General features: G+C 47.4%; 4 protein-coding genes across 6 annotated transcripts in view; all 4 read left to right on the top strand.

Annotated features, from left to right (window-relative positions):
* The window catches only part of LOC121435313 (H-2 class I histocompatibility antigen, Q10 alpha chain-like), a 731,224-nt gene extending 727,365 nt beyond the window's left edge, over nucleotides 1–3,859 (top strand). Inside the window, exon 4 of the mRNA XM_041634557.1 lies at nucleotides 3,746–3,859. The gene's annotated coding sequence lies outside the window, so the exon portion shown is untranslated. The remainder of the gene's footprint in view (nucleotides 1–3,745) is intronic.
* LOC121435269 (H-2 class I histocompatibility antigen, L-D alpha chain-like) overlaps nucleotides 1–4,478 on the top strand; it is a 53,889-nt gene extending 49,411 nt beyond the window's left edge. The window contains exon 8 of the mRNA XM_041634480.1: nucleotides 4,401–4,478. Within this exon, the coding sequence (XP_041490414.1) occupies nucleotides 4,401–4,405 (5 nt within the window). The 3' untranslated portion in view covers nucleotides 4,406–4,478. The remainder of the gene's footprint in view (nucleotides 1–4,400) is intronic.
* LOC121435273 (H-2 class I histocompatibility antigen, Q10 alpha chain-like) lies at nucleotides 131–4,790 on the top strand. Of its 2 annotated transcripts, XM_041634491.1 has the most exons (8): nucleotides 131–279; nucleotides 491–760; nucleotides 958–1,233; nucleotides 3,343–3,618; nucleotides 3,746–3,859; nucleotides 4,033–4,065; nucleotides 4,214–4,261; nucleotides 4,401–4,790. In XM_041634491.1, the coding sequence occupies exons 1-8, from the start codon at nucleotides 207–209 to the stop codon at nucleotides 4,403–4,405; spliced, it is 1,095 nt and encodes a 364-aa protein (XP_041490425.1). In that variant the 5' UTR covers nucleotides 131–206; the 3' UTR covers nucleotides 4,406–4,790. The 2 variants fall into 2 exon arrangements, with proteins under 2 accessions (XP_041490425.1, XP_041490426.1); XM_041634492.1 differs by lacking the exon at nucleotides 4,214–4,261.
* Nucleotides 4,791–17,922: 13,132 nt separating this feature from the next.
* Nucleotides 17,923–20,948, top strand: LOC121435283 (H-2 class I histocompatibility antigen, Q10 alpha chain-like). 2 transcript variants are annotated; one of them, XM_041634509.1, is made up of 7 exons: nucleotides 17,923–17,995; nucleotides 18,201–18,470; nucleotides 18,638–18,919; nucleotides 19,512–19,787; nucleotides 19,914–20,033; nucleotides 20,215–20,247; nucleotides 20,572–20,948. In XM_041634509.1, exons 1-6 carry the CDS (start codon nucleotides 17,923–17,925, stop codon nucleotides 20,223–20,225), a joined length of 1,032 nt encoding a protein of 343 aa, XP_041490443.1. In that variant the 3' UTR covers nucleotides 20,226–20,247; nucleotides 20,572–20,948. The 2 variants fall into 2 exon arrangements, with proteins under 2 accessions (XP_041490443.1, XP_041490444.1); XM_041634510.1 differs by lacking the exon at nucleotides 20,572–20,948 and having other exon boundaries at nucleotides 19,914–20,048; nucleotides 20,215–20,225.
* The last annotated feature ends 213 nt before the right edge of the window (nucleotides 20,949–21,161 follow it).

The raw sequence follows: 21,161 nt of genomic DNA, 5'->3' as shown, positions 1-21,161 counted from the left end.
GGTGGACAAGCGTGTCCCCAGTTTCACTTCTCCAGCTCCTAACCTGGGTCAGGTCCTTCTGCCCGGAAATTGATGACAACTTGGCGACTCTCAGCCCCATTGGGTGGCGAGATCCAGGAGAAACGACCAGCATCGCCCAGATTACAGGTTATAAAGTCCACGGAGTCCACGGAATCGGCGGAACTCAGAGTCGCCCCAGATCTGAGATGGGGGCAACGGCGCCGCGCACGCTGCTCCTGCTGCTGGCGGCCGCCCTGGCCCCGACCCAGACCCGCGCGGGTGAGTGCGGGGGTCCGGAGGGAAACGGGTTCCGCGGGGAGGGCGGGAGCGGCACCGGGGAAGCCGCGCCCCCCCCCCCCGTGGCCCAGCCAGACCCTCCCGCCCCTTCCCCACCCGCGTCCCGAGCCCCGCGCCCTGCTCCCCTCCCGGCCCGCGATCCTGCCCGGGGTCCCGGGAACAGGGTCGGGGTCTCACCGCGCGCCGCCCCCAGGCTCGCACTCGCTGCGGTATTTCCACACCGCCGTGTCCCGGCCCGGCCTCGGGGAGCCCCGGTTCATCTCTGTCGGCTACGTGGACGACACGCAGTTCGTGCGCTACGACAGCGACGCGGAGACTCCGAGGATGGAGCCGCGGGCGCCGTGGGTGGAGCAGGAGGGGCCGGAGTATTGGGAGAGGGAGACACAGATCGCCAGGAGCAACCAGCAGACTTTTCGGGTAAACCTGAGGACCGCGCTCGGCTACTACAACCAGAGCGAGGGAGGTGAGTGACCGCGGTCAGAGGTCACGATCCCTCCGCATCGCCCCAGAGTGGCCCCAGATCCCAGGTCCGAAGTTCGGGGAGGAGAACGGGGACCGGACCTGGTTCCCTTTCAGTTTGGAGTCCGCGGGTGGGTGGGGCTGCAGGCGTGGGTGACCGGGACGGGGCAGATGGGCCGGGCTGACCTGGGGTCCTCGCAGGGTCTCACACCATCCAGGGGATGTCTGGCTGTGACGTGGGGCCAGACGGGCACCTCCTCGGTGGGTACCGTCAGGAAGCCTACGATGGCCGCGATTACATCGCCCTGAACGAGGACCTGACGACATGGACGGCGGCAGACACGGCGGCGCAGATCACCCGGCGCAAGTGGGAGCAGACCGGTGCTGCAGAGAGATACAGGGCTTACCTGGAGAGCCGGTGTGTGGAGTCTCTGCTCAGACACCTGGAGAACGGGAAGGACACACTGAAGCGCTCAGGTGCGGGGCCGCAGGCAACTCCTCCCTTTGCCCTCGGGCTGGGCTCAGTCCTGAGGAACAGGAAACACTCACTGGGGTCATGCCCCTGTCTCTGTGGACAGACAGGGTCCCTGGGTCTCCTGATCCAGCATGGCAGGGACTGCACTGACCTCCCAGGACTCAGCCTTTTCCCTGGACAGTTCCACACCTGTCTCAGGAGGGAGGAGAGAGGATCCCGACATCACCAACAGTGGCTCCTTCTGTCTGCAGCCCCTGTCAGCCATGGCCTCTCCCAGGCTGGGTTCTCTGTCACACCCAGTGTGTGTGGACACTGAGTCCTGTCATCTGAGTGTGTCAGCCCTTACACACCAGGATTGAAGTCTCCTTTACCTGATGGGAGACATGGACTCCCCTACTCTAGGCTGCTTTCCCAGTTTCTAGAACTTTCCAAAGAATACATCCTCCCAGATTCCTGTGTGTGAGGTTTGCATCCTTCCCACACCCCAATTCTATCTCTTTCTAAAATGGTCTCGTGGGAACTTACTGGGTGCCCTGGACAAATACTAAAAGGGGGGAGGAGTTCTTTCTTTAATTCTTTTTTTTTTTTTTTTTTTTGGTTTTTCGAGACAGGGTTTCTCTGTGGTTTTGGAGCCTGTCCTGGAACTAGCTCTTGTAGACCAGGCTGGTCTCGAACTCACGGAGATCCACCTGCCTCTGCCTCCCAAGTGCTGGGATTAAAGGCGTGCGCCACCACCGCCCGGCTAATTCTTTTTTTTTTTAAGTTGTCATTTTGCTTTTAGTGAGTTTTTCTTCCTCACTGGGGTGATCTCTTTCTCCCTCCCCTGTGTTATCATGTGTATCAGTCTCCACAGGTGCCATGGGGACTGACATTCTGGAGAATTAGATAAGATAAATCAGGGTCCCCTTTAAATGAGAAAGATTCCTGGGATCTTAGATTATTTTCTGCCAGATTAGCCATCCAGAGCCCCTGCTCTCCCTCTGACCCAACAAGTTATAGTGTTGCCCTAGTGGATTAGGAACTGAACTTCCTCAGAGACAGGGTCTTCTGCACCTCCAGGACTGGAGTGACAGGGAAGATCCACACACCCTGTGAGCACCGCTGTGTCCCAGTGAGTGCTGCACTGGGCTCCACAGCACACTTCAGGGATCCTGGGTGACAATACCTGGTATCTTTTTTTTTTTTTTCGAGACAGAGTTTCTCTGTAGCTTTGGAGCCTGTCCTGGAACTAGCTCTTGTAGACCAGGCTGGCCTCAAACTCACAGAGATCCGCCTGCCTCTGCCTCCCGAGTGCTGGGATTAAAGGCGTGCGCCAACACCGCCCGGCAATACCTGGTCTCTTTCCCCCCCAAGAGGCAGGGCTAGCGCCAACACCACCCGGCAATACCTGGTCTCTTTCCCCCCCAAGAGGCAGGGCTAGGGGACTTATTTTCTCTGGCTGAGTATCAGAGTTTCACCACATTTTGCTGCTCACTGTGGTGATGGCTGTTCACTTGGATGGACAGATCAGCAATTGATCACAGTGGTTGTGCCTCAATGGTGGCAGCAGAAGTTGGTGGCACCTTTTGTGTAGCCCATGCCTCTTAATATCTTTCTTTTTTTTAATTTTTATTTATTTATTATGTATACAACAGTCTCCATGTATACCCACACGCCAGAGGAGGGCGCCAGATCTCATTACAGATGGTTGTGAGCCATCATGTGGTTGCTGGGAATTGAACTCAGGACCTCTGGAAGAGCAGCCAGTGCTCTTAACCACTGAGCCATCTCTCCAGCTCCCTTAATTTCTTATTTTGATATGAGTTTAATCACATGTATAAATCAATTATTTTCCATTCCTCCATTTGTTTACTACCTAACTTATGCTATAGAACATCACATAAGAAGACCATGTTGACCTGCTGGCTCATGTGGATTCCCTCTTAGCTTCTGGGTTCCCAGGAAACTGTGCAGTTCTGTGATGAGGGGACCAGCTCTACCTGCAGGTCACTAGTGTGATGACAGAAGTGTTCAAACAGTCACATAGTTTAGTGTCATCATTGATTTAACTTTTTCTTTGCAGATTTCAGTTTATCTTGTTAATTGTGGGGTTTCTTAAATCTTCTACACAGATCCCCCAAAGGCACATGTGACCCATCATCCTGGACCTAAAGGTGATGTCACCCTGAGGTGCTGGGCCATGGGCTTCTATCCGGCTGACATCACCCTGAGCTGGCAGAGGGAGGAAGAGGAACAGACTCAGGACATGGAGCTGGTGGAAACCAGACCTTCTGGAGATGGAACCTTCCAGAAGTGGGCATCTCTGGTGGTGCCTTCTGGGGAGGAGCACAAATACACATGCCATGTGTACCATGAGGGGCTTAGGCAGCCCCTCACCCTGAGATGGGGTAAGGAGGGAGTGGGTGCAGAGCTGGGGTCAGGGAAAGCTGGAACCTTCTACAGACCCTGAGCAGCGTCAGGGGTGAGAGCTGAGGTCATGACCCTCACCTTCCCTCCCTGTCCTTCCTTTCCCAGAGCCTCCTCAGTCCACAGTCCCCATCATGGCAGTCATTGCTGGTCTGGTTCTCCTTGGAGCTGTGATCATTGGAGCTGTGGTGGCTGTTGTGATGAAGAGGAGGAGAAACACAGGTAGGAAAGGGCAGGGTCTGAGTTCTCTCTCTGCCCCTTTTAGAAGAGCCTCTGCCTCATTAATGGAAAACACGTCCACATCCCTCATTGCTCTACCCTGGGTCTGCTGTCAGTTCTGGAAACTTCCAAGGGTCGGGGTCTTCCCTGGTCTCTCACAGCTTTTCTTCTCACAGGTGGAAAAGGAGGAAACTATGCTCCAGCTTCAGGTAAGAGTGGTTGGCAGGATTGTCCCTGAGGCCTGTGAGGTAAAGCTGGCATATTTGGGGAGCTCTGGTAACACATAATAGCTCCTCCAGCAAATCTTCTAGGGATCAAGTTTTTATCTTCTCATGAATACATATATTTTTACCCTAGACAGGGACAGTGACCAGAGCTCTGATGTGTCTCTCCCAGACTGTAAAGGTGAAACTCTTGGGACTGATTTGGGGAGGAACAAATTGGACATGATTGGATTTCAGAACTCCCAGAATCATGTTTAAGTGAGTGGTGGGTTGATGGGATGTTGTCTTCACAGTGATTGTTCGTGACTCTTGTTCTGTAGCATGAAGACAGCTGCCTGGTGTGGATGGAGTGACAGACGATGTGTCCAGGTCTCTCCTGTGACATCCAGAGCCCCTCAGTTCACCCTCAGCAATAGTGTCTGATGTTCCCTGTGATCCCATGGGCTCAATGTGAAGAACTGGAGAGCCCAGACCACCCTGCACACCTGACCCTGTCCCTGCACTGCCCTGTTCCCTTCCACAGCCAACCTTCCTGTTCCTGCAGACAGGAGGGGACATCTCCATCCTGTCACCTCCATGACTTCCACTGAAAATAAGGATCTAAACGCGAACTTGTTAATGTCCTGATCTGACAGGTTGTTTGGCAGCTAAATTAAATAATTGAGATAGAGTTTGTGGAGGAAATAAATGGCAGCATGGAGAACCTCCCAGAATCTGTGTTCTGTGCATCTGGTGGGACAGGATGAGGCTGTGAGAGCTGAGTGAGAACAGGGCTGTGCCCAGGTGGAGCTCAGTGCATTGTTGGCTTTGACAAGGTCACTCCTCAACTCTGTCACCTTCTGGCTCAGTTTTCTTCATCACTTAAAACCAAATGCTGACATCTGTGATCACAGGGACACTGGGATGGCCATGGCCTCGTCCTGTCTCCGGGATTATGAGCCTCCAGGGCTGCTGTGACAGTCAGGGTTACTGTCCTGGCTGTGGCTCTTTCCCCTGTCTTTAGTGTTTATTTCTTGTCTTTTTAGTTAGTATGGAGGACTAGGACTGTTCTTGCTCCTGTGAGTGGTGTCTGCTTCACTATCCTGTGGAGTCCCTGAGTGACAGCAGTAAGAGGTGTTTTCCATCCCTCTCCCCTGAAGGTCCAACTAGGCCCCTGTGCTCAGGAGACTGTGGGATGAGAACATGAGCTTCAGTCTCCTGAGCTCCTGCCTCCTTTCAGGCCCCTCCCTGAAGGTTCTCTCCTTCTTTCTCATCTATCAGAATCTAACCCGGGTTGTAGGATGGGCAGAGAGGAGGGATCCACAGGGTCTCATCTCAGATCTGTCTTGTGTTCTGCCCAAGGTCTCCTCTCCCCCTCTGCTTCTGGGAATCCTGGTGCTCCCTCCAGTGGAGACTCAAGGATTTACAGGCTGAGTCTACTTTAGATTTATGTTTATTAAAAAACTTGATCCAGGGACTGAAGAGATGGCTCAGGGCTTGAGAGCACTTGCTGCTCTTGCAGAGGACCCAGGTTCAGATCCCAGCACCCACCTGATGGCTCATAACCATTCTTAACTCCTGTTCCATGACATCCAATGCCCCTCTGGACACCATGCAGATTCATGGTGCAAACACTACTAACAAGAAAACACTCATAGATGCAAAATTCATAATTTAAAATGAAAAGATTGTGGGGAATGCTGGAGATGGAAATTCCTTCATCCTCTGCCCCATGTTCTGGCCTCTGCAGTTTTCTCTTCGAGCTTTGTGATGTCCAGTCAGGAGCTCCAGGAGCCCTAGCAGAGATGTCTGAAGACCAAGAAGGTGATGATCGCTGTCATGATTCTGCCATCTTCGTCTTGTGAGGGATGATGGATTCCAGTGCCAACCACAGCAAACATTCATACACAATAAGTATATGATGAATGAATAAAAGATACATACAAAATATAAGATCACACGATAAAGACGGAAGGAAGATGAGGGGAGAATTGGGGGCTTTCTGAGGGGAAAGTTCAGGTGACTGTGACCTCAGTGTGAGGGGACTTGGGGCTGCACTTGACATAATCTGTCTTTCCTGATTTATCTGCATCAGTATAGAATGTAGAGGCTCCAGGAATTGGTGTCCTTTCTTTATATGAAGGCAAATCCAATTAGATCTTTTTATAAACTGAAGTCTCCTGCTTTGGGGATATTTGTTGTTAATCCCTCCCAAAGCAATTACTGCAAGTCAGGGTTCTGCCCATGCTGAGGCAATTTCACCATGAGTAAAAGGTACCAGATTGTCAGCTGGGTCTGTTCCTGCTAATTGATGAAGTCCCATTTTTCCTTGCAGAATCAATTCAGAAACTGTCTATATTATAGGTCCTTATTTCTTTTTCTTGCTTTTTTGTTGTTGTTGTTGTTTTTGGTTTTTGGTTTTTTGACACAGAGTTTCAATGTAGCTTTGGATCCTGTCCTGGGACTAGCTTTTGTAGACCAGGCTGGCCTCAAACTCACAGAGATCCTCCTGCCTCTGCCTCCTGAGGGCTGGGACTAAAGGTGTGCATCACCACCACCTGGCCATAGGTCTTTATTTCTTTAATCTGTGTGCTAAAAATATCTACTCTAAAACATTATCTTCTCTCTGCTTAAGAATTCCTTTATAGCCAGGCAGTGGTGGTGCACGCTTTTAGTCCCAGCATTGGGAGGCAGAGGCAGGAGGATCTCTGTGAGGTCAAGGCTACAGAGTGAGTGCCAGGACAGGTGCCAAAGCTACACAGAGAAACCCTGTCCTAAAAACAACAACAACAGCAAAAAGAGAGAATTTCTTTATAAAAGTGAGTAGAAGGTAGAACGACTGGGGTACGATCAAGGTCTGGATCCAGATGATCCACATGTGCATCCTGTGATCTTTTTTCTACCAAAGCCAATTCTCTCTCAGCCTCAGATGATAATCTTGGATTATTTAAGACCTTATCACCTTATAAGATTTTAAATAAATTATCTCTTGTATAATTAATCCAATTGTGGGCTGTAGCCAGTTAACATCTCCAGCAACTTCTGAAGATCATGAAGGGTTCATAATTGATCTCTCCTGATTTGTACTTTCTGTGGTTGAATTTTCTGTAAACCTATCTTTTATCCTAGATAGAATCTCTTTTTTGTATTTTTTCAGGAGCAATTTGTAATCTCTAGCAGGCAAAATTCTCTTTACTTCATCAAACATTTTTCCTAAGGAATCTGCATCTGAAACATCCAGTAAGATATCATTCATATAATGATAATTTTTAGATTTAGGAAACTATGATTTAGTTCTCATGGCTGTTGTACAAAATGCTGACACAAGGTGGGGCTGTTAAACATTTTTTCAGGAAGAATTTTCCACTGATATCTTTCAATAGATTATTATAATAAGCAGGAACCAGGAAGGCAAATTTTTCTCCATCCTGTTCTTGTAAATATATAGCAAAACAGAAAAAAAGGCAGTCTTTTAAATCAATCACTATAATAGACAATTGATGTGGGATTCCCCTCTGTATGCTATGATTACTATTAATGAAGAAAGAAACTGCTTTGGACCTATAGCAGGGCAGAACTTATTTAGATGGGGAAAACTAAACTGAACGCTGGGAAAAAGGGAAGCCATGGAGCCACCGCTGGAGACAGATGCACTGAAACTTTGCTGGTAGGCCACAACCTTATGATGATGCACAGATTAATGGAGATGGGTTAAATTAAACATTCCAGACTCCTTGGATAAGGATGATAGGGGCTGAGGTGACTGTTCTAACCAAACAAAAGGCCTGCACTACCACCGCCCAGCCTCTATGGCTATCTAGTGTGGCTGTTGGAATTAAAGGTGTGCACCCCCACTGCCTGGCCTGTATGGCTAACTAACATGGCTGTTTTACATTCTGTTCTTCAGATAATCTTTATTTATTAAAATACAAATGAAATATCACCGGGCGGTGGTGGCGCACGTCTTTAATCCCAGCACTCGGGAGGCAGAGGCAGGCGGATCTCTGTGAGTTCGAGAACAGCCTGGTCTACAAGAGCTAGTTCCAGGACAGGCTCCAAAACCACAGAGAAACCCTGTCTCGAAAAACCAAAAAGAAAAAAAATACAAATGAAATAGCAATATACTTTCCCTAATAAAGGCTGTAACTAATATAAGAAAAACTATAGAAGAAGTACAATAACTATATACAATATATACAGGCAATAAACACATCAACAATATCTAATTCATTTGCATTTGACAAATTCAGAGAAAAAATACTTTATATTGATCCTATCTTGTGAGTCCAATGTCTTGTACCTAAATTACTTTCCAAGGTAGCTTGCTATCTGCTTCTGGTGTACAAGGAAAACTATAACTATCCAGCCTTCAACTCCCTCAGAGACCCAAGGAGGAAATAATATTAACTGATAATCAGGAAGTACAAGCAAGTGACTTCCAAAAATATAAGAAATGACAGAAACATCTGACTGCCTAGACTGTCACCAAAAGTTCCTCTGAAACATTCGGGCACCCATCTCAACCTACAGGCCTAGCATATCCGACAGACTTTTCTGTGGAGCAGGAAATTCTGAAGGGCTGTCCCTCCTTGTCTTGACAATGTTTATCAGTCACTCTCTTTTGTGTCCTTGTCCAATTCGGACAGCATGCTGTAGCAGTCTAGCCAAGGACCTTTTCATGCCCAGTGGCTTACTTTTGCTGCCAAGAAAGTAAACTCCATGTGGAGTTTTGTTGATGCCTGCTATCTTCTCTGAAGTAGATTGGTGCTGCCAGGAGCAGAAATTTCTCATTGTCCAAAAAACAAACAAACAAAAAAACCCTATGCTATTAAAACATCATAAATGCTACCATACTCTGTAGCTCTCTGAAGTGTCTGAAGATGACCTGTCTTTCTAAAATGTATCTTGGTTTGGCCTTGAAAGCATAACTAACATGACTACAAGTTTGATTAAAATAGGTGACTAATTATTAACCAGCATTTCTTTATCATCCTAAACAGTCGGTAATAATAAGTTTCAAGGACTAGAAACTTGCATTACATAGTTAAATGAGTTGTATAGGTATAATACTTTAAACAAGAGTAAAAATCTATGTATAATATGTTCTAACAAAATTAATTTCAAATTTGTATCTGAGGCTGGAGAGATGGCTCAGAGGTTAAGAGCATTGCCTGCTCTTCCAGAGGTCCTGAGTTCAATTCCCAGCAACCACATGGTGGCTCACAACCATCTATAATGGGGTCTGGTGCCCTCTTCTGGCCTGCAGGCATACACACAGACAGAATATTGTATAATAAATAAATAAATACTAAAAAAATTAGTATAAAATAAACAAAAGTTCAGTCCAATGCAAAACATTTAAAACTAGTAGTTATTTTTAAAAGTAGATTCATGAATCTACCTTTTTATCTTATTATATATAGGTATTTTTCTTTTTTTCTTTTTAGAGTAGAGTCAATAATCCTCCCTTTTAACCTATCATATCTATTTCCCCCTTTTTCTTTTCAAAACAAGTACTCTGTATCTAATCTCCTTTGTTCAACTTTTCTCCTGACCATAACTGATAACAACTGGTAACCAATCCCCCTAAACAATGACAAATATTCATAAACCGTGGAAAGGCCAAAAGCTACCCATGCCACCTTTTGGGAATGTGGGCATTGTATTCTTAAATTTACTTCCTTTTGTCTGGGTGGTGACAGTATCTTTAAGGGATTGTGGAGAAAAAATTGAGTTACTTGTCAAGTCCTGGGGGAGATAGATGTATCATTTGTTGTTCAGTCTCTGCATAATGGGAAAGTGCAGGGTTTGTCACAAGTCCTGGCTAGAGTAGTCTGTTAGAATGGATCATCTTAGCTGGACACCTTGAAATTGTTCTGAGCAGTTTATAGTCCAAAACTGATCTTTAGGTGGTGTTTCTCAGCTTAGTGGTATTGTCATAGTCCTGGAGAAATCATTGTCATGGGGTGATGGAGGAAGGTCATTGGTTAAAAAAATAAAGAAACTGCTTGGCTGGCCCTCATAGGTTAAAACATAGGTGGGAGGAGTAAACAGAACAGAATGCTGAGAGGAAGAGGAAGTGAGCTCAGACTTGACAGCTCTCCTCTCGGGAGCAGACGCCTCAGAGAGACGCCATGCTCCCCTCTCCAGGGTAGACGTGATAGCTCTGCTCTCTGAGACACACGCGATGAAACTCTGACCCAGGATGGATGTAGGCTAGAATCTCCCTGGTAAGCCACCGTGTGGGCTACAGCAGATTATTAGAAATGGGCTAGTCCAGGTGCGAGAGTTAGCCTAGAAGAGGCTAGATAGAAATGGGCCAAGCAGTGTTTAAATGAATACAGTTTGTGTGTTGCTATTTCGGGTCATAAGCTAGCCATGCAGGCGGCCGGGGTGCTGGGGACGCAACCCCGCCACTCCTATAAATGGGGTCCCATTCTCTTTATGGAGACTTCAGAGATCACTGTTAGGTATGCTCATGGCTCATTTCAGTGTCGGGGTCCAACGCCAACATAAATTGTCTCTCTGGACCAGCATGGAGGCATGGGAATAATTGAGACACAGTTCACACAGCAATATCAGAAAGGAGTCTCAGGGTCCATTCAAATCCTGAAGATCACCAGCATTTATTCTCCAAACAGCTTTTATATCCAAAGGTGAACTGAGGAGGAAGTTCATTCGCATTCTGTTTCTGGGATAGCAGGACTAACTTCAAGTTCTCAGCTCTGTCGCTAGCTTGAATTAACACCTCTTCCCAGGCAATCTCCATAATTACAAAGAAGGGAGCAGAACAACATTAACATATCCTGACCCAGGTGACACCCAGTCTGTAAGTGTCATGTGACCACCTCAGGTGCAAACGGTGGCCTGAGAGCCTGGCTGCCAATACAGTGCAGAAATATGTGACCTGTATAATATTGTCCTACACTTCAGGAAACTCATAGAGACTCAAACCCGAAATGATGTACAGGAAGGTATATGAAATAATTTTCTAGAATTAATTAGTACTCTATATGACCATTAATATCATGATGAAAAGTTTAATAAATATATTAAACATAAAATTTATGCCTCTGGAGAAGTTGTTATAGAGTCAATATATAGCCAAAGGATTATGAGATTAGTGGCAATAAAATGTCCTTAAATTTTTTTCTTCTTTCCCATATCAGGTGGTTCTTCTGATATGAGACAGACATTTTGGATTTTGCTTTAATACGCATGCTTCCGTTAGAGAAGGAGAGCCGCACTCCAACTGCAAAGCCAGCTTTGATCTTTAATTGAACTGGGGCTACAAAAAAGAGCATTTGCATTACATGTCTGCAGAAAACAGCAGAAGCAAACATTTGCCAAGATTTATGAAATTTACCCTGTTGGGAATGTGATATACCAGTTGCCAATTTACTCTGGTTCTTGGAACATTTTTTATGCATGATTCGCCCTTTCTCTTCAGATGACTCATTTGTCCGGTGGTTTTTAGATTCTTCAGCTGGATACCTTCATTCTCCTGAAAAGACAGAAACAAAACCCTTCCCTGACCCTAATTTTGGAGAAATTCTTATTTGGCAATTTATATCTGTTCAAATGAAAAACACTTGTTATTTTTATAAGTTAGTTCAGATTAAAGAGCCAAGTTGCTTGATGAACTATCATCTCTTCTAATTAAGAGGTATCTCTTGTTCACATCAAATCTTCATCAATTTTGATGATATCCATAGCTTTTCTTCTCCTATGGAAACAAAAGCAAAACTCCTTCCCCAACATAACACATGTCCTGGTTTCCATTCTGAAGTCAGTATGTCTTTAAAGTATATCACTTGATTTAATTCTGTAGGTTTTTCTATTATCCAATTTCTCACCGCAGCTGTTGTTCCTTTCTCGTTAACATTTATAAAATTCAAAAAAATTTTATAAAATTCAAACTTAATAAAATATTATGCAATCTATTTCTTGGAATATTTATCATCCCTTTATGTTTATTTGACATGCCACTTAGAGTTTGATTTGACCATTCTATAATGGCCTGTAGTATTGTGTGGTATGCCTGTAATATGCTTTATATTATAATAAATCAAAAAACAGTTTCATCTCATTAGAGACTTATGCTGAAGCATTGTCTATCTTCACTTGTGCAGGTAAACCCATGATGGACACAACTTCTAGCAATTGTGTGATTACCAAATCACTTTTGCTAAACTCAAAACAATTGCCCATTGAAAACCTGAATAGGTATCAATGGTGCGGTGTACAGATTTTAGTTTTCCAAATACTAAAAAATGAAACACATCCATCTGCCAGATTTCATTCCTCTGAGTACCCTTTGGGTTACTTCCTGCAGGTAATGGTAATTGTTTGTGTAAAGAACAAGTAGGACATTTCCTTAAAATGTCCTTGGCTTGATGTCACATGATGGAAGTCTTTTTTTAAACCTTTGCTATTGACATGACACTTTTTATGAAATTCTGAGGCCTCCAGCTCATTTCCAATAAATAACTGATTGATTTCTGCCTTATCTTGTGTTAAAGAACATTATTGTTTGTAGTTAAGAGCACTGACTGTTCTTCCAGAGGACCTGGGTTCAATTCCCAGCACCCACATGGCAGCTCACAAATGTCTGAAGATCCAGTTCCAGGGGATCTGACACCTTTACACCAATGCACAAAAATAAAGTTAAATAAACCATAAAAATAAAAACAAACAATAATGCTATGAAAAAAATAAAAAAATAAAGAGCTGACTATCCAACAGCTAGGCAGGAGAATATGGGGGGACCTCCTGACAGAGATAGGAACTCTGGGAAGGACCTAGAGATGGGGAGATTTACCAGCCAGAAGAAAAAGTCAGATGCATGGTACTGACAAGAGGTATTGAGCCACATGGCAGAACTTAGATTAAGATAAATTGGATGATTTAGGTTTTAAGAGCTAATTGGGAACAAGATTAAGCTAAGGCCAAGTTTTCATAATTAATAAAAGGTCTCCATGTCAGGAGCTGACCATCCAAAGAAAGTCCAACTATGTTTATCTTCCTATCTCAAATATCCAGACCAGAAGTCGATCTTTCCACTTTAATTTAAGCAAAAATCCCTCACAGCTGTGCCCTCCATTTTGGGGTTTTAGTCAATATCAGATATAATATAGTCAAGTTGACAACCGAGAATAGACATCACAGTCTGTTTCAGAGTTCTAGAAACTTCCCTGGTTCCTGGCTTTGCAGCTGCTGTGACTCTTCTGGCTCGGCACCCTCCCTACCCTCTTGCAGGGAGCTGTCTTCCCACGGGAGGGAAAGGATGGGAAGTTCCATCTGGATGTAATTTTCATGAGGGCAGGACAGCCTGAGACCCTAGCAGTGGTGTAGCGGGGAGGTCATGGGGCAGTTCAGCCAACCGTGATTCCTCCTTCTCATCCTTAAATTCTGTGGGCTCAGACTGAGTTCTGTTTCTTTTTCTTCAAGAAGGTGAACTATTGCCTTAGACTCTGATGCTTCTCTGTCATATTAAAAAGACGAGAGCCTGAGGGCCTCATGTGGCAGGGAAGATGGGAAAAGAGACATCATGAGCTGCAGGAACTTGCTGGATGTGGGCTGTCATGGTCTGTTACAAGTTACCACTGAAATGACTGACAGGAATTTGTCTTGTTCAGCAGCAATCAAAAACCAGCACACAGCTCATTTGCAAAGGTGAGCGCACACAGTGTCTTCTTCCTGTAACAAGGCTGTGATCGGCTGTGCACTGGGACCCATAAAATGAAATATTACTGTATTGTTAATTTTATGCTGTTCGGCAACTTTTCATTTCAGCACCGTCTATTTCAGTCATCAGTCCCTGTCCTGTTGCATCTCTGGCTTCCTTGACTGGAGGTTCAATGTTGACCAAACAGCCCTGTGCTCTCAGCCCCTGACTGTCATACTCAAGATGTGTAGGAGGGAGATATGAAGCTGTTTGAGCTCTTTTTAAACTGTATTTTTTTATATTTATGTATTTATTTATTTATTTATTTATTTATTTATTTATTTATTATACAATATTCTGTCTGTGTGTATGCCTGCAGGCCAGAAGAGGGCACCAGACCCCGTTATAGATGGTTGTGAGCCACCATGTGGTTGCTGGGAATTGAAATCAGGACCTTTGGAAGAGCAGGCAATGCTCTTAACCTCTGAGCCATCTCTCCAGCCCCTAAACTGTATTCTTAAACTTTTGTTTTTATGAGGTGAATTTTGGTTTTTGAATATTAGTACGCAGGTGAGCTGGACATTGGATCACCTGGGACTGGAGTCACAGATGCTTGCCAGTCTTCATGGGGGTGCTGGGAACTGAACCCAGATTTTCTGCAACAGCAATAAGTCCTCTTAACTGCAGAGCCATCTCTCTATTCCCATTGGAGCTTTTACAGAAGGAACCTGCAGCCTTGTAGACAGAAGTTTCTGTCCCGCCCAGTCCCACAGTCATTCAGTACCAAAAAAACACACAGAGACTTACATTAACTACAAACTGCTTGGCCTTTTAGCTCAGGCTTATTAACCAGCTGTTACAACTTAAATTAACCCATAATTCTTAACTATGCTTAGCCATGTGGCTTGGTATCTTTCCTGAGTAAGGCCTTCTCATCTTCCTCTGGTCTGGCTAGTAACTAACTCTGCTTTTTCCTCTTCCCAGAATTCTCCTAGTCTGATTGCCCCACCTATATTTCCTGCCTGGTTACTGGTCAATCAGCATTTTTCAGCATTTTATTAAAGTATTATGAATGATAAATTTTTATAGTGTACGAGAGCATCATCCTACAGCAGCCCGGATCACAGCAAGATGACTGACAACGGAGAGATAATCTAGATGCAAAGAAACAGTGTTAGTGCAGAGCTCTGGAGTGAGGGGTGCTGGGCACTGATGGGGGAGGCCTGAGGGAGAAGGCAGAGGACTGGGCAGGAGGAGACAGAAGCAAAGGGGGAGACCCTGGTGCAGTGGGGTCCTCCTGTTTGAGGGTCTTTGTCTACAGATCACAGTGGACACATCTGTAGAACCCTGCAGGGCATCTGACATCCCACACTGAATACTGTGGGGGTTTGAATGAGAATGGACACAGGCTCGGAGGTTTGGATACTTCAGCTCCAGCTGATGGAACTGTTCAGGAAGGATCAGGAGGTGTGGTCTTGTAGGAGCAGGTGTGTCACTGGGGCTGGGCACAGAGGTTTTAGAGACTCCCACCATTCCCATTGTCTCTGACACTTGCTTGTGGATCACAATGTGAGCTCTCAGCTGTTTCAGCCACCATAGCTTTCCTCTGCCATCATGGACTCAAATCCTCTGAAAACTTAAGCTCAAATTAAACACTTCCTCTTGCCGGGCGGTGGTGGTGCACGCCTTTAATCCCAGCACTTGGGAGGCAGAGGTAGGCGGATCTCTGTGAGTTCGAGACCAGCCTGGTCTACAAGAGCTAGTTCCAGGACAGGCTCCAAAACCACGAAACCCTGCCTCGAAAAACAAAAACAAACAAACAAAAAAAAAACACTTCCTCTTATAATTCGCTGGGGTCACAGTGTCTTATCACAGTCATAAGAAAGTAACTATGGGCATGTGTGCTGGCCACACAAGGAATGCACAGGCAATTGGATCTCCGTGAGTTCAATGCCAACCTGGTCTACATAGTAAATCTCAGGACAGTAAGAGCTGTATAGAAAGACCTTTTCTTAAAAAAGAAAATAGTTATTCAAGGTGGAGGTGGCACACACCTCTAATCCCAGCACTAGGGGGCAGAGGCAGACAGATCTCTGAGTTCCAGGACAGCCTGGTCTACAGAATGAGTTTCACATCAGCCAGGCCTTTACAGAGAAACCCCATCTCAGTTAAACAAAAACACAAAACAACAAACCCACAAAAATAAGAGCAGAATTAAAGCCAGAAGGGGGTGATACAAACCTTTAATCCGAGCATTCCAGGAGAAGAAGCAGGTGGATATCTGTGTGTTCCGGGCTAACTTGGTCAGCAGAGCAAGTTCCAGGACAGCTAGAGCTATACAGAGGAACTCTTGCTCAAAAAAACAAACAAACAAATTTAAAAGTTTAAAAAGGTACTGGAGAGATGGCTCAGTGGTTCAGGAGCCCTGACTGCTCTTCCAGAGGACCTGGGTTCAATTCCCGGCAACCACATGGCAGCTCACAACTGTCTGAAGATCCAGTTGCAGGGGATCTGACACCTTCACACCCATGAACATAAAATAAAGTTAAATAAACCATAAAAAATTTAAAAAAAATAAAAAAAATTTAAAAAGTGGAAAAGTATCTAAGACAGACACTTTCTGTAGAGTTTCCAAAAGCTAACTGCCTTCTCAGGTTAGTCAGGATGAAACCTAAGAGAATGAAGATTCCAGGTAAAATACACACAGCACTTAAAATGAATGTTCACGGAAGCAGATGCTGTCACAGAGTCCTGGAGTGTGGGGCTGCCCTGGACACCTGCATTCAGAGGTGACTGGGGTTTTTACAGCTCTGGTCAAACACACTATGACACCCTGTTTTGTGCGTGACTCTGTGCAACCGAGTCCCCACTCACCTCCGCCTTTACTTTCTGCTTCAGTTATGTGTGGTTGAGATTTGAAGTGATCAAGTCAAAATCTCCAGAAACAAAGAAATGATTAATTTAAAATTTTCCACACTGTGGAACAGTAGGATAAAACCTAAAAGCCCCAGTGTGTACCCTGCCGTGAGAATCACCCTCTGTCCAGTGTCCACACTGCACAGGACTGAGGAACTCAGAAGCCAACTGTTATCAGGTCCAGGATCCCACAAGTCTGTGACATTCATCTCCCTCATCTCATCAGCTCATAAAGTGAGAGCGAAGGTCAGAGAGGGGGGGAAGAGGGGAGGAAGGGAGACAGAGATGGGGGAGATATGGTCACAGGTTATGTATCTTCTACCATGCTGTCACCGTTATTCTCTTTATTATTAGTTCCAGTTCCTCTCTGACTGGGGTTTATTCACTAAAGCAACTGTACCATGGGAGTGTGTGCACACAGGGAAACGGAGTGTAGACAGGGTCAGTGCCCTGCTGTATTTGGTCTCCACAGGGGTCTCTTCCCATGGAGAAAGGGTCTACTGTGCTGAGTCAATGACCCAGGTCCACACGGACAATCTCAGGACTATGGAATGAAGATCCGTGTAAACACAAGCACCTGGAGCCACAGATGATCATCTGGGAACAAACCCTAGGAGTCTGAGTGTAAGCACAGGCTGTGAAGACACGATCCCGAGTGAAGAGGCAAAGTCTCTGTTTACATGTGAGATCCTGAGCGTCAGGCTTGGCAGTGTGAGCTGCCCACTGCAGGTGAACACAGGAGCCTGGTCTCTGTGGGAGTCTGTGTGGTGCTTGCAGGCCAGCGCCTCTGCTTTAAAGAGAAGCATCTGTCCACTGCATTCCAGCCTGCTTGTTGTTGCCACTGTGTTCCCAGAGAAGACTTTTCTCCTAGAAAAGTTCAGCCTCTGGCAACTAAAGAGAAGAAGGAAGAGGAAGGGTGGAAGAGAAAACAAAAGGAACCTGGCCTCCTTGTGTTCAGCTTCTGGGTCAGAACTTAGAGACACCATGACAAACAGTGCTTCATCCCGCAACACAGGGTTCGAGACAAAAGCTGTTCCTTTAGTGGGTGAGGTCTGGCGTGGGGATGTCCGGAGCTGAGGACTGCCCATGTTCCCAGTTTCACTTCTCCATCTCTTAAACTGCCCTGTCAGTCTGCCTGGACACTGATGACTTCAAGACTCCAGGTCATAACTTCATTGGATGGCGCGAACCTGGAGAACCAACCAGCGTCGCCGAAGTTACTGCTTATAAAGTCGACTCAGTCGACTCCCACAGGGCTGAGACCCGCACGAGATCTCTAAATGGGGGCGATGTCGCCGCGCACGCTGCTCCTGCTGCTGGCGGCCGCCCTGGCCCCGACCCTGACCCGCGCGGGTGAGTGCGGGGTCGGGAGGGAAACGGGCTCTGCGGGGAGGGCGGGGGCGGCAACGGGGAAGCCGCGTCCCCGCGTGGCCCATCCGGACCCTCCTGCCCCTTCTCCACCCGTGTTCCGAGCCCCGCGCCCTGCTCCCCTCCCGGCCCACGCTCCTGCCCGGGGTCCCGGGAGCAGGGTCAGGGTCTCACCACGCGCCGCCCCCAGGCTCGCACTCGCTGCGGTATTTTCGCACCATCGTGTCCCGGCCCGGCCTCGGGGAGCCCCGGTTCATTATCGTCGGCTACGTGGACGACACGCAGTTCGTGCGCTACGACAGCGACGCGGAGACTCCGAGGATGGAGCCGCGGGCGCCGTGGATCGAGAAGGAGGGGCCGGAGTATTGGGAGAGGGAGACAAGGAAAGTAAAGGTCTGGGAGAAGGAATTCCGAGAGAACCTGAAGAACTTGCTCGGCTACTACAGCCAGAGCGAGAATGGTGAGTGACCTTTAATCGGAGGTCAAGACTCCTCCACGTCCCTACATTTGGGCCAGAGGCTCCATGGGTCCCAGGTTCAGCCCGAGGCTACGAAGCTCGCAGAGATGCTGGACTCGGAAATCCCTGAAGTCCGCGAGTGGGCGGGGCTGACCGCGGGATCCCCGCAGGCTCTCACACCATCCAGCATACGTATGGCTGTCACGTGTGCTCGTGGTTGGACGGTCGCTTCTACCGTGGATACAGTCAAGTCGCCTACGACGGCCGCGATTACATCGCCCTGAACGACGACCTGAAGATGTGGACGGCAGCGGACACGGCGGCGCAGATCTCCCGGCGAAAGCTGGAGAAGATTGGTGCTGCAGAGAGACACAAGGCCTACCTGGAGAACAAGTGCGTGGAGTCTCTGCTCAGACACCTGAAGAACGGGAAGGACACATTGCTGCGCACAGGTACGGGGTTGGGGTGGCGGGCACGGGCAACTCCTCCCTCTGCCCTCGGGCTGGGCTCAGTCCTGAGGAAGAGGAAATCCTCACGGGGGTCATGCCCCTGTCTCTGAGGGCAGACAGTGTCCCTGGGTCTCCTGATCCAGCATGGCAGGGACTGCACTGACCTCCCAGGGCTCAGCCTTCTCCCTGGACAGTTCCACCTCTGTCTCAGGAGGGAGGAGAGAGGATCCAGACATCACCAACAGTGGCTCCTTCAGTCTGCAGCCCCTGTCAGCCATGGCTTCTCCCAGGCTGGGTTCTCTGCCCACACCCAGTGTGTGTGGACACTGAGTCCTGTTTTGTCATCTGAGTGTGTCAGCCCTTACACACCAGGACCGGAGTTTCCTTTACCTGATGGGAGACATGGACTCCCCTACCCTAGGGTGCTTCCCCCAGTTTCTAGAACTTTCCAAAGAATACATTCTCCCAGATGCCTTTGTGTGAGGTTTGCATCCTTCCCACACCCCAATTCTATCTCTTCCTAGAATGGTCACCTGAGCTCTTATGGGGTTCCCTGAACAAATGCTAAATTGTGGAATTCCTCATATCAGCACAGATCCCCCAAAGGCACATGTGACCCACCATCCTGGACCTAAAGGTGATGTCACCCTGAGGTGCTGGGTCATGGGCTTCTATCCTGCCTTCATCACCCTGAGCTGGCAGAGGGAGGAGGAGGAACAGACTCAGGACACAAAGCTGGTGGAGACCAGACCTTCTGGAGATGGAACCTTCCAGAAGTGGGCATCCCTGGTGGTGCCTTCTGGAGAGGAGCACAAATACACATGCCATGTGTACCATGAGGGGCTTAGGCAGCCCCTCACCCTGAGATGGGGTAAGGAGGGAGTGGGTGCAGAGCTGGGGTCAGGGAAAGCTGGAGCCTTCTACCGACCCTGAGCAGGGTCAGAGCTGAGAGCTGGGGTCATGACCCTCATCTTCCCTCCTGTCCTTCCCTTCCCAGAGCCTCCCATCCACATCGCGGCTCCCATCACGGCAATCCTTGTCGTTCTGGTTCTCCCTGGAACTGTGACCGTCATTGTAGCTGTGGTAGCTGTTGTAAGGAAGAGGAGGAGAAACACAGGTAGGAAAGGGCAGGGTCTGAGTTCTCTCTCAGCCCCTTTTAGAAGTGTGCTCTGCCTCATTAATGGGAAACACATCCACAGCCCTCATTGCTGCTCTCTCTAACCTGGGTCTGCTGTCAGTTCTGGAAACTTCCTAGGGTCAGGGTCTTCCCTGGTCTCTCACAGCTTTTCTTCTCACAGGTGGAAAATGAATGGAATATGTTCCAGCTCCAGGTAAGAATGGGGGCAGGATTGTCCCTATGGCTGTTGGGGTGAATCTGGAGATGATTGGGAACATAGTCAGCCCATAATAATCCCACCATCCAAACCTTCTGGATCCTCTGTACCTTGCTATGAATAGTTATGTATTATTCTAGACAGGGACAGTATCCAGAGCTCTGTCTCTGATGTGTCTCTTCCAGATTGTAAAGGTGACACTCTTCAACCTGACCTGAGGAGGGGCAGAGGGGACAGGGACTCCCAGAATCACCTTTGAGTGAGTGGTGGGTTGTCGGGATGTTCTCTTCACAGTGATTGTTCATGACTCTTGTTCTGTAGTGTGAAGACAGCTGCCTGGTGTGGATGGAGTGACATCCAGAGCCCCTCAGTTCATTCTCAGCAATAGTGTCTGATGTTCCCTGTGATCCTATGGGTTTCATGTGAAGAACTGGAGAGCCCAGCCCACCCCTGCACACCAGGACGCTGTCCCTGCACTGCTCTGTTCCCTTCCACAGCCAACCTTCCTGTTCCTGCAGACAGGAGCTGCCCTGAGCTGTAGCCCTGACTTCCCCACTGAAATTAAGAATCTGAATGTTGCCAGGTGATGGTGCACACACCTTTAATCCCAGCACTCGGGAGGCAGAGGCAGGTGGATCTCTGTGAGTTCAAGGCCAGCATGGTCTACAGAGTTCCAAGACAGCCTGGGATATATAGCGAAACCCTATATTGAAAGCACAAAAAAAAAAAAAAAGAAGAAGAAGAAGAAGAAGAAGAAGAAGAGGAGGAGGAGGAGGAGGAGAAAGAAAGGAAAGGAAAGACTGTGAATGTGAACTTGACCTGAGGCATTGATGGTTTATAAATTAAAGGGGAGAATATTATTGTTTTGTGGAGGAAGTAAATAGCAGCATGGAGAACCTCCCAGAATCTGT

This window comes from Microtus oregoni, unplaced genomic scaffold, assembly GCF_018167655.1.
Source record: "Microtus oregoni isolate MIOR12 unplaced genomic scaffold, Mior012 000046F_ref0000063, whole genome shotgun sequence".
Classification (NCBI taxonomy): Eukaryota; Metazoa; Chordata; class Mammalia; order Rodentia; family Cricetidae; genus Microtus; species Microtus oregoni.
The sequence above is the reverse complement of the archived record's forward strand: the minus strand, read 5'-3'. Positions and strand labels throughout refer to the sequence as shown.